This window comes from Sarcophilus harrisii, chromosome 2, assembly GCF_902635505.1.
Source record: "Sarcophilus harrisii chromosome 2, mSarHar1.11, whole genome shotgun sequence".
Classification (NCBI taxonomy): domain Eukaryota; kingdom Metazoa; phylum Chordata; class Mammalia; order Dasyuromorphia; family Dasyuridae; genus Sarcophilus; species Sarcophilus harrisii.
In genome coordinates this window covers 203,472,590-203,485,250 of record NC_045427.1, presented here as the reverse complement: position 1 = coordinate 203,485,250, position 12,661 = coordinate 203,472,590, and the positions used below count along the sequence as shown (strand labels likewise).

Sequence of the window (12,661 nt, the reverse complement as noted above, 5' to 3'; positions counted from 1 at the left end):
AGGGTTACTGGGTCTCCATTGTCAGACCTCAGCCCCATGACCCGGACTCCTCCCCCTGCGGGCGTCTCGAGTCCCGGACTGGAGATTGGCGGGGGAGAGGTCCGCTCTAGTACTGCAGCTGCAAAAGCAGGGGGAGGGAGAAGTTTGTTATCTGCCTGGTCCCAGGTACCGAACTTGGCTAGGCGAAGGAGGGTGATCCGCGACTGCCTAGAACAATAGTCTAGGATCAGGGAGAAGGAAGAGCTGGGTTCTAATGCATGGGTAGCCTTGGAGCAAAACTATTGATAACAACCGTTGACGGTTTGCTTTGCTTGTCTTTTGATCTACTTCTATCATCTCTCTGACCCCTTCTCATTAGAATTTAAGCTCTTTTTTTTGTAGGGATTCTTTAAAGGTTCTCGTCTCCCTAAAAGCTAGGTTCAGTGCCTAGCTCTTAATAAATGCTTTTTGATCGACTGATGCTCTCAACCACCTGGTGAGGTAGGTAATATTATTCCCTTTTTATTATTGAGGAAACCAAAGTTTTTTTTAAATGGCTTGCTAGAGCTATTGTGCCAGAATTGTAATTCAAATCCAGATTGCTCTTGGCTCTTCACTCAGTCTACTACGCCATTTATGGACACCATGTCCTTATTTTTTTAAGTGGATATGATACCTGTTCTACCTGTATAAATTATAGTTAAAATTTATATAATGCTTTTAGATTTGCAAAGCACTTTATATATCTTGCTTCATGCTCAGATTAACTTGGTGAGGTAGATGCTATTATTTTACTCATTTTACAAATTAGGAAACTAAGGTTGAGAGGTTTAAGCAGTTCAACCAAAATCATAGTTACTAAGTTTCTGAGGCTGAATTTGAACTCTAGACTTTCTGGTTCAGCATGCTATTTGCAATTCTATCTACCACCAAAAGAGGTGATATAGGTTAAGTGAGGAAGGTGTGATGCAAATGTATCATTGCTATTGGTTGTTGTAGAATTGCTATACATTTGGTATAGAATGTTATTCTTTTTAGACACTGTGCAAATAGAAATTGTTACACAAGAATGATAATGTTACTTTATCTAAGTAAAGATTATATTGAAACAATAGTAAACAAGATATCATAAAAAGTTTTGTTACTCTTAGCTTTTAACCCAATATTTGACACTTCTTAAATATTGGAGTTTCTAAGATGTTTCTTTTCTTTTAATAGTATTCTTTTGGTAAATATACGGATTTCACAGACTTGGACCAACTCAGTATTATTTTGAAATAATAATAAACATGGAGTATTAGGATATAAAGTCAAGACATTTTAAAACTATTACTAGATATTCTAGAAATGTACCTTTCCAGGGATCATTTTAACCAAGAAAAACTTGTATCATAGTCTTGCAGATAAACTGATGTTAAAAGTTAATAAGTATGTTATGCTTTCTATGTACTTCCCTATATGCCTTGTATTTTATTTTAGGCCTTTGGCATCAGTACATTGTTTTAAACAAATCAATTGGAGTTGTTTTAATTTATGCCATATCTTTTTCTCATGTTTATTCTTCCAGCTTTCTTTGCTCAAACAAGTTGGTGGTCTGATGGTACACAGACAGCTGATTGAGAAATGACTCCCATATCAGTAAGGAGTCATTGCCTGTGTGTTAAAATATAATTAATTCATTTTTGTGATGTTATTCAGTGCTCTCCATGTCCAGGCCTTCTCATTCTTAAATAGAATGTATTCATGATATACAGGCATGAAGCTGCTAGAGAGTCAATAAGTCTTTGGTCTCCCAAGTTCCTTACTCTTCAACCATACTTTTTAACAGATTATTCACTGTCAAACAGTCAATCAATTCACAAACATTTATTAAGAACTTTCTATGTGCCAAGTACTGGGAATATAAGACAAATGGAGGTAGTATGATGAAATGTTTATATAAAGAAAATACAAAGTAATTTGAAGGAGATACTAATTGGAGGAGGGGATCAAGAAAGGGCTCATTTAGGAAATGGCACTTAAACTCAACTTTGTAGGAAGCTAAGAGGGTATGTTAATGAGGGAGTTAATTCCAGGCATAGGGGACAGCTTGAACAAAGACATGTTAATGGGAAATAGATGGATTGTAAGTGGAACTGAAATTAGATTAGTTTGGTTAGAATGTAGAGTACATGAACTATGGTTTATACAAGACCATATAAATTAACTTCTCCTTTTGAGCTCTCTATCTTTAGCTATAGACTCCCTGAAATGTATGGATTCAATACCTTGGCATACTGTGAGCACATAAATCCTATACATATGTTACCCTTTTCCTCCAGCCATCTCCTGAACCTCCTCCTGCTTTGGCCTCCCAGATTTTCAGATAGGTGATGTTATTCCTTAATGACAGAAACTCCATGGAAAGAAATAAGGAAAAGTGTATTTTAAGATCATGGATTATAAACAAGAAAAGTGAAAGAAATCAATCTCCCCTCCTGATTCTCATTCCAATGGGATTTATAATAGCTCATAGTCTTGGCACGTAGACCATTGTGGTTCATTGTGATTCCTGTCTCCATCTCTGCTCTAGAATCAGCATTGGCTGCACATTGCTAGTCTTGAGACATTGCCTTCACTGGTGATGCAAAAACTGTAGTGGTACCCTCCCCTGTGCCCACCTTTGTCTTGAAGTAACTCAATATCAAAGTATATGTTGATTTAATTTAGCTATATGTAGGATTTCTTTATTACTTCATTCCTATGCAAGAGATGTTAGCACATAAGCCATAGTCATTTTCATGGTGGTATCTATGCATATATTTTTCATGAGCACTTGTTTTAATAGGTGATGATTAAATAAATGTCCCGTGAAATGATATTTCTTGTTGCCTTTGGGCGTGCCATAAAATTAAATTCTCGTGCTTTTTTGTTTGCCTCTCCAGGGTTTTAAGAAGATTAGTAAATCAAGGATATATGATGAAATTTAGACACTTCATTCAGAAATTGTTCCCCCTGCCTTTGATCATACCATTGTCTCATTATCCTGCTCAAAAACCTCTAGTGGTTTTTTTTTTTACTTCTAAAATATATAATCCAACCTACTTCACCAGTCTCTCTTTACAGAATCTGGCTCAAACCTACCTTTTCAACTTTGTTTCATATTAATTTCCTTCATGTACTCAATGTTCTAACTATATTATTTTGTGAACCATTTATTCAACATGACATCTGCTTTCACATATTCATATAAGTATTCCCTTGTATGTCAAATAAATTCCCTCTTCATTTTTACCTCTCAGAATCCTTAAAGTTTTGACCGATGGCTCAGGTACCACTGTTTTCTGTGAAGTCTTTTCTGTTCCTATCAGCTGAAAGTATTTTCTCCCTCTTCAAATATTCTTAGACAATTTTTTCTTTGGGTTTCTTACTCTGCATGACATTCTATCTTGTGTCATACTTAACATTTTATATGTTGCTTCTCTTGAAGCCAAGCACTATGTTATCTTTCCTTTTTGATATATAGACTCCTAGCACAGTGCATTGCACTTGGATATTTAAATAATGTTTGTTAAATTGAATTTGTTAAGTTTTTATATAAATCCTTTCTTTTAAAACTATGTTCTGGGGTATGGTTTATATAAATGATTTTGTATATCAAAGATCTTTTCCAGAAGTCCCTTTCCTAGTTTAGGGTTTGCTTTATTAAAAAAAAAAAAAGTTTATTGATATATTTGTTTTTATATTTCTCAGCATTTCCCTGCTTCCATCTCCCTCAGAGAATTCTGTATAATATAGAATAAAAGGGAGAATATAAGAACAGTTTCTCAAAACTAACCAAGATATTTTAAAATTTTGATTATATGCATTGTTCCATATCTCCTATGTCTATAAGGAAATGGAGATGCTTTCTCATAGCTCTTTTTTGGGTCAAGCTTTGTCATTGTAATTTTGTAGCATTCAGTTGATTGTTTTCTTAGTCTTCCATTTATGTTGTTATGGTTATATATATTATTTCCTTGGTTTTGCTAATTTTGCTTATCATCAGTTCATAAAAATCTTCCTATGTTTCTCTGTATTAATCATATTCATCATTTCCTAGTAATATTCTATTGCATTTATGTATACAATTTGCTTAGCCATTCTCTAGTTGAAAGACATCCATTTTGTTTCTAGTACTTCATCACTACAAGAAATAATGCTATAAATATTTGGTATATATGATTTTTGTCATTGACATTTTTGGATTATATATACATCAGCAAAATATGTAAAAGAGTATGCACATTTTATTGACTTTCTTTGCATGATTTTGAATTGTTTGTATATTTTAACTACTTTTTTTGGATATGATTCCATATTGAATGTACATTTTGGCTACTTTCTTTACATGATTCCATATTGTTTCCCAGAATAGTTTTCAGCTCCACCAATGCATTATTGTATCTGTTTTAATACAAATCTTCCAACATTGACCATTCCCTTCTTTGTAAATTTTTTTAATTTGTTGTGGGTGAGGTGAAAATTCAGGGTTGTTTCATTTAGATTTTTCTTATTTGTGATTTGTCATTTTGTTTCATGGTTTTTGAAGAAGCTTGCAGTTCTTTTAAGAATTCTTTGTTTTTATTCTTTGAATCTAGTGGGAAAGGTAATTGCATCTTATCTTTAAATGCTTAAACTCTGTTTAGCTTTTCATTAAAAGCATATTGAAAAAGAAATGTTTCATGGTTTTTAATCTGTTAGGTAAGTCACACACACCGTGATTCAAGAATTTCACCAATAATGGAGTTGGCCCATAGTTTATTGCTAAATGAAGAAGCTTTGGCCCAAATTACAGAAGCAAAGAGGCCTGTTTTTATCTTTGAGTGGTTGCGATTTCTTGACAAAGTCCTGGTAGCTGCTAACAAGGTATGGTTTTTCTATTTGCACAATCAACAAAGGAAGCTTTAATTTAAGAAAGATGGGAAATGAATTCAATTTACTTGGTATTCTTTCTGAAGCTTACAGCTTATGTTGTTGTATAATATAGTCTATTTGTATGAGTATTGATTTTTAATACTAATTTTTTAGTTGGTAAAAAAAAAACAATAGGACTATACATGCAACTAAAAATGTCGTTTGGTTTTTTTAATGACAGACTGATGTGAAGGAAAAACAGAAAAGGCTTGTTGAACAACTCACTGGATTAATAAGTAGTTCTCCTGGCCCCCCAACAAGGAAATTACTAGCTAAAAATCTTGCAGCTCTTTATAGCATTGGAGATACTTTCACTGTTTTTCAAACTCTTGACAAGTGTAATGATATTATCAAAAACAAAGATGATACTGCAGCCTATTTGCCAACCAAACTGTAAGTACTTATTTTGATATAAAACTAGGCAGAATGGTCGTTTTTCTCTAGTTTATCATAATATAACTTAATTTATTTCATAGTGTCAATTTTATTCTGGATTAAGGATATCTAAATGGTTTGACTTATACACAATATGGTAAGTGATTTCTTCCCATGATCCAAATGGTGTGCAGATATGTTCTAAATAAGTTGCTTTAGCAAGTATTTAACAATTATGTCAATATAATTTAAAAATAAATTTTCATTGCAAAATTAAAATTTCACCCAATGCAAAGAAATGGAATGCCAAAAACCAAAATTAAATTATTTGTATTTTGTTAAGATAAAATATGAACTTCAATAATGACAAGTTATTTGAATTGTGTTCTTTTCTAATTAATTTCTAGTTATATTTAAACTTTTTCTGTTGTATTACATGGTTGTCAATGTATATGTTTTTTCTTCACAGTGCATCATTTCATAAAAACCTTTTCATGTTTATATCATTTGTACTTGTCATTTCTGACACAGTCATGCTCTATTACATTAATACATTGTAGTTTATATAGTCATTCCCCAATTTTTATACATGTAAACCTCAAAAGAGTTTTTCATATGAACTGTTGTCAAGTTACATTTTGATTTAGTGATTCTTTTTAATCTAAATGTAGGACTTGATACTCATTATTACTAAATTTCATCTTACTCGTGAAATAATTGAGATTGAGATAATTTTGAATCATGATTCTGCCATGCAACTTATTAATCATTTAGCTGTTCCTTTCATCTTTCTATTAGCAGATTGTTTGGTAAAACTTGCCTTCTATATCTATGTAAATCTTTGATAAAATTGGAGTATTTGACAGAAACAAGGAAACCAACCTTTGGCATTGTGCCTAAGAAATCTTTCCTGTTTGATGTCACTCAATTATTAATATTTGGATATTATTTTCAACTAATTGCACAAATATTTTTAATATCTTTGAACCTGCTTTTCTTCCTTCATATGCGCAAGGACATCAAAATTCATCAATCCTTTGAAGAAATTAAGATAGACTATGTCATCATCCTGCTCTTTCTATTATACTAGGAACTCCTTATCCCACCCTCATTCCTAAATGAAACTAGCGTGGCACTAGTATGGCTTTTTTTTTCCCTCAGTGATCCTATGTTATGCTTTTCTAACTGATTATAAATCATCTGCCTAGAAATACCATCTAGAATTTTTCTGAAACTTGATATAGTTTATAATTCTCTAACTTAGGAAACCTATTTTTGCCTCTTTTGGGGGGACTATTAGACATTTTCTCATTCAAAGTCTAAAGATACTTCTCTTATTCTCTGTGATTTTTGTTTTTCCCTCTCTGTGATTTCTTAATGATTCCGTATAGTACTTTATAGTAATTCATTAGCCAAGGTTGTAATTTACTGTATTTTCTTATTTTTTACATATTTGGGACATCTATGATCTCTTTATTTTGTCCTGTCTTTTTCAGATTAAAAAAATTTATCTTTGTTGAGCTTACTGGCTTTCTCCTTTCTTCAGTTTTGCTCCTTATCATTAATGAACATCCCTCTTTTTTTTTTTTTTTTATAATAGCTTTTTATTTTCAAAATATGTTCAAAGATAGTTTTCAACATTCACCTTTGCAAAACCTTGTGTTCCAAATTTTTCTCCCTTCTTCCCTAGAGAGCAAGTAATTCAATATAGGTTAAATATGTGCAGTTCTTCTAAACATATTTCCACATTTATCACACTGGACAAGCAAAATCAGATCAAAAAAGAAAAAAAGAGAAAGGGAAAAAAAAGCAAGCAAACAACAAGAAAAAAAGGTGAAAATACTATGTTATGATCCATATTCAGTCCCCATACTCCTCTTTCTGGATACAGATGACTTTCTTTATCATCAGCCTATTGGATTAGTCTGAATAATTTCATTGTTGAAAAGAGCCAAGTCCATCACAGTTGATCATCACATAATCTTGTTGTTATACATCATGTTTCTTGGTTCTACTCATTTTACTTAGTATCAGTTCATTAAGTCTCCCCAGGCCTTTCTGAAATCAGCCTGCTGATTAATTCTTATGGAACAATAATATCCCATTATATTTATATATTGTAACTTATTCAGCCATTCCTCAACTGATGGTCATCCACTCAGTTTCCAGTTCCTTGCTACTACAAGATGGACTACTACAAACATTTTTACACATGTGGATCCTTTTCCCTTTTTTATGATTTCTTTGGGATACAGAAGCAGTAGACACTGCTGGATCAAAGGGTATGCACAGACTTGATAGCCCCTTAGGCATAGGTCCAAATTGCTCTCTAGAGTGTTTGGATTGGATGAACATACCTTTTCCTCCTCATACAACGATTTGTTTTGCACATTTATACATAATTTTATATCAGTTCTAGTACAGTAACAGATTGCATCGAATGTTTATTTAATTGAATTTTAACCTTCAGCTTTCCTGATTTCTGACCAGCATTAACAGATAAAAAGTATCCTCTTCCCTTGCTCAAAAGGCAGAGATGGGTTCTTGTTGGGGATGCAGCTGACATGTTTTTCTTACTAAAATATTAATTTTACTTTTCCCATCATATATATCCTTTGTAGAGTCTTTTATGCCATTTCTTGTACTTAAATTGCCATTGGTAATATAATATACTATACTATATTTATACAGACATTGTATCTTTCTATTGCCTAATAGATCATTTAAAATTGAGTGGGAAGTAGGAAAAGAATGTTGGACTTCCTCTCAAAAGATCTGGGTTTAGAGCTTGGATTTACTATTTATTAATTGTGCTAGACAATTCACTTAGCATCTTAAAGCCTAGTGTGGGGCATTTGTAAAATTAGAAAGTTGGAGTAGATAATCTCTATAGTTAATTCTAGCATAACATTCTGTGATTATGTGATCACAAGCTTCCTATTAGTTGCATTTTGTTAGCCAGTTATTCTTGGTTGATCAAGATTGCATCTAGAATTCCCATTATTGCTTACTATTTCTGAGATATGAACTTATTAGCAAAGAAAAGCAGAATTTATGAAATATGTGTTTCAGTGAAATTATATTATTTGTAGATGAAGGGATACTTGAAGGAAGGCCTCTGTAGCTTACATCAATGGCAATTTGTACTACAAAGTACAAATATTCTATATAGAATGAACCTGTGATCAATTAAAGTCTTCCCTGACTTGACACTTAATATTTTCTATCTTGCTAGGAATTTGTCTTAAATATTTTGGGGTCATGGTCCAACAATACAAATTCTGCTCTTAGATATCGTCTTTATAAAATAACCAAATAATTTTTGTTTTGTGACTTCTTCTGAAATTAGGACTATTTATGAAAAAAGAAATATCTTCTGAGTTGTTAAGTTCTTCAATTTCCTATCTAAATTTTAAAGTTTTTAGGGATGCATTCATTGTTTTACTTCTCTCATTGACAAATTAAGAGACTTTTGGGGAAAAAAGTTAATTTTAATGAATCAATAGAAATTCAGGTACCTCTTGTGTACTCATTCCAGGAAGATATCTTACTTACTCATTTGACATTTTATCTAAACTGCCTCCTTATCTCATGGTAGGAAGTCTTTAATAACTGTTATGCACTTAAGCCTTCTGGGTATAAATAGGATTATTTTTACCTGCTAGTGCCTTCTTCCTGAGACTTTGCATAGCAATCAGGACATTTTCCATTTATTTTTAAGATATCGTGATCATAATTATCTTCTGTGTTTTTTTTAAATGCCCTACTATAGCATCATGAAAGTATAAATCATTTGATCTCTGCCTCAATTCCATTGTAAGCATATACAAAGTACGTACATAGTAGACCCTTAATATTTGCTGTTTAAAATTAATTGACTAGAGGTGTAATGCAGTTGTCATTACTTGCTAAATCAAACATTTTTGAAAAGTTGAATTTTAGTAATGATAAATGCCATATTAATGAAAGTGAATATTAAAAATGAGTCCAGACAATCCGAATTAATTTTTAAAATGAGAACTTCATTTAATAAAACTTATGAAACTGTCCTGTTAACTTGAATGTTAGGCAATTGAAATGGTTTTAAAAGTAGACTATCACTTCTTATAGGGCTGCAGTAGCATGTGTTGGGGCATTTTATGAAAAAATGGGGAGGATGTTAGGAAGTGCATTTCCAGAAACAGTTAACAATCTTTTGAAGTCTCTGAAAAATGCAGAGGTAAGTTACAGAACAAGTTCTATATGTATGTTTATGTGTTTTGTTTGTGAGAAGAATTCATTTGGCTTAAATAGATATCTATTTGCCTTATATCTGTGTAACTAGAACATTTAGCTGGTTAGTAAGGGGCAATTCATAATCAACTTTTAGGGCAAAAGAAAATTTCCTAAATGTACTTCACTGCTTAAAATTTATTGTGAATAGGAGAAAGAGCCTTATTCCATGTGAAGAAGCAACATATTCCACTAATTTTGTGAAACAATGAATTTTTGGGGGGATCTTACAACTTTCTCAGTTGCCTCTTGTAATCAACCATGAGGCCTGCCAATAATCTGCATTAAGAGCAAACCTTTTGGTGACAAATTATAGAAGATTTCATAAGAGCTTTGTTGTCCCCTTTAGGTTTCTTCATTAATCTTAAGTATTTCTCATTCACCTTGTAAAAGTAGGATGTCTTTCCCTTGGAAATATAAAACATGTACTTAACTTGTGCCCTTGAATTAACCAATAATTAATTAATGATGAATTAGTCAATCAGTATGTTCTAAATACTTTGCTCCCTGAAGTAAGGTCACAGTGAATTTAATTGTAAAATGAGCCTGAACATAATGTGTAGGTTAAATAGAAAATTGAGTCAATTGTTTGGCTTAATTTTATCCTATTTTCTAGCTAAAATTTTATTTTATTAATGCTAAATTATTATTGTCAACTTTCAAAGACTTATTTTCTGAATAATCATTGCTTCAAATCTAGAACTATGCTTTTTAAACTCAGATCTGTTTTATGAAAATACCAATTCTGAAAAAATGTTGCTACTAGTACTTTTTTTTCCATCTAAAATAATAAACATAAAGTTATATAGCAAAAATATTTATCTGCAACATTTGCTAATAAGTCATTGAAAGAGCCTCACTTTCCCTCTATTTTGCTCCAGAATTTCTTTATCCTATATCCCTCTATTTTGGAGATATTCTGGATCTTTATAATGTTGGACTGGAATTAATAGTGGCTATCAATAGAAATCATACTCAGAAGGATTATATGATCATATTGTTTGGGAAACACTAATCTAGAAATATTCTTAGAGATAGTAGTAATGGTTTGATGTGGCATCCTTGCTTAATTTAAAAATGTGTTGATGGAATTTTTTTTTTAATACACATATACAGTCTCAAGGCCGAAGTGAAATCTTAATGAGTTTACAAAAAGTCCTAAATGGACTGGGTGGTGCAGCAGCTTCTTGTCATCGTGATATTTATAAGAATGCAAGATCTCTGCTAAGTGACAGATCTATGGCTGTTAGGTGTGCAGTTGCTAAAGTGAGTATTTATTGATTTCAGTGTGATTATTTTATTAATGTGTGAATTTCCTCCTCCAGTACAGTTTGCAACTTCTTAATGCCTCATTATTCATATCCTCCCATGAGTTATCCATCAAGAATGTATACAATGCTTTGTAGGCCTTGCTTTGGTTATTTTTATGATAAGGTTGTAAATTATGCTTCTTATTTTGTTATCTTCAAAGTGATTATCCTCAAAGTAATTTATACTTATTTTCTTAGAGTGTTAAATATGAGACTAGAGATTTTAAAATATTTTTAAGTTGGCTTATTTCTTAGAGAAAAATGAATTAACTTAAGAATACGAAGTTTTTATTGAAGAATTAAATTAATTTTAGATCTTCCATAAAGTCCTTTGTGTTGACAGCCATTGGTGTTAGAAGAGAGAGGTAGCTTAAATATAAATATTTTTGGAGTATTTTAATAATATTAATTGTTTTTAAATTTGTGCAGATTAGATTTCTTTGGCCTTTATGTATAAATCAGACTTTTTAATGAATATATATATTTAAGGGAATAACCAACTGAAAAAGTAAGTGAACATCTTTAAGATGCCTAACATTAAGACATATTGACAGTACTGAAACATTTTATATAAGCAGTTTTTTTTTAAAAATGACTTGCAGAATTCCAAATTTACATTACTATATTCTCATACAAAATAAGTCTATTTAGAATTAAAATATGTTCCTAATGCATTTAGGTATTTTACGTATCATTATGTATTTCCAGAGAAACTTAAAACCAAAAAGATTGAGAAATTGAAGCTCAGTCATTAGTGAAGATTAAATATCTTTGAAATTATAGATTTAAGATAGAAAAACTTGACTTACTCAGATTTTTATAAACCTAGTTATTACTTAAATACTGCATAGTTAATGGGAAAAGGGAGAGTGATAGAAGTCTACTGCACTTCTTTCTTACTATACTTTATGGCCAATAAGAGTTTTTAAAATAAAATCATAAATTTAAAAAAAACATTTAAAAATAATTTTTCATCAGATACTATGCTAGGCAAAAGGGATACAAAATTTTTAAAAGGAAATAGTCTTTCCATGTACATAGAGAAGTAAATACAAAATAGATGCAAGTAGATAGAAAGTAATTTCTGAGGGATATTACTTTGGGGAGCTGAATAGATTCCCTGTAGAAGACAGCATTTGAAGTAAACTTTGAAAGAAGCTAAGATAAAAGGGGACACCTTCCTGGTAGAGGGACAACCTGTGCAGGTGCAGAGATACAGAATATATACATAACTATATCCAGTCATCCATTTAATCTAATCTTATGTATGTGTATGTATCTATCTATCTATATTGTCTTATAAAAGGAACCAAAAGTAGCTTTGTTCTGCTTGATTTCTGACCTAACCTAGTCTGTTCCTTTTTAGGCAGCCTGGTGGTCACCTTGGTCTTGGGGGCTTACCATATTATAGCTTGACTTAGTGCAGATATGTAATTGACTTCAGCTCTCCTGTTGTTGAGAATCCCTGAGGTCAGGTGAGATCTATCAGCCCCTGCCTACCCCAGTTTCAGGAATTATAAGTATGCAGTATCATTCCTGGCTAGTCCCCACTGTTACACATACACAAACAGAGAATTATATAGCAGAGACAGAACAAATAGCAGCTATATATCTACATGTAATATTTTTAGTTCGGTTTTCTTGGGGTCTTTGGGAGCAGCCTTCGTTTCAGTTCAGTAATCACCACAAGAGTAGGCAGGTGTTAAAGTCCAAATCTTTTGTTGTTTTCTTGCCCAGGGCTGGGCAGCTTTCTTAGAAGCCTTCTGGAGTCTTGGTTTCAGTGGAGAAAC

General features: G+C 32.0%; 1 protein-coding gene across 4 annotated transcripts in view; it reads left to right on the top strand.

The window, feature by feature from the left end:
• The window catches only part of HEATR5B (HEAT repeat containing 5B), a 133,908-nt gene that overhangs the window by 349 nt on the left and 120,898 nt on the right, over positions 1-12,661 (top strand). For 2 of the 4 annotated variants that reach the window (XM_031951270.1, XM_031951273.1), the window contains exons 2-5: positions 4,702-4,866; positions 5,096-5,307; positions 9,400-9,508; positions 10,678-10,827. In XM_031951270.1, coding sequence (XP_031807130.1) covers positions 4,741-4,866; positions 5,096-5,307; positions 9,400-9,508; positions 10,678-10,827 — 597 coding nt within the window. In that variant the 5' untranslated portion in view covers positions 4,702-4,740. Of the gene's footprint in view, positions 1-28; positions 481-1,546; positions 1,618-4,701; positions 4,867-5,095; positions 5,308-9,399; positions 9,509-10,677; positions 10,828-12,661 lie in introns of those variants that run through there. The other 2 variants (XM_031951271.1, XM_031951272.1) reach the window with 2 other exon arrangements.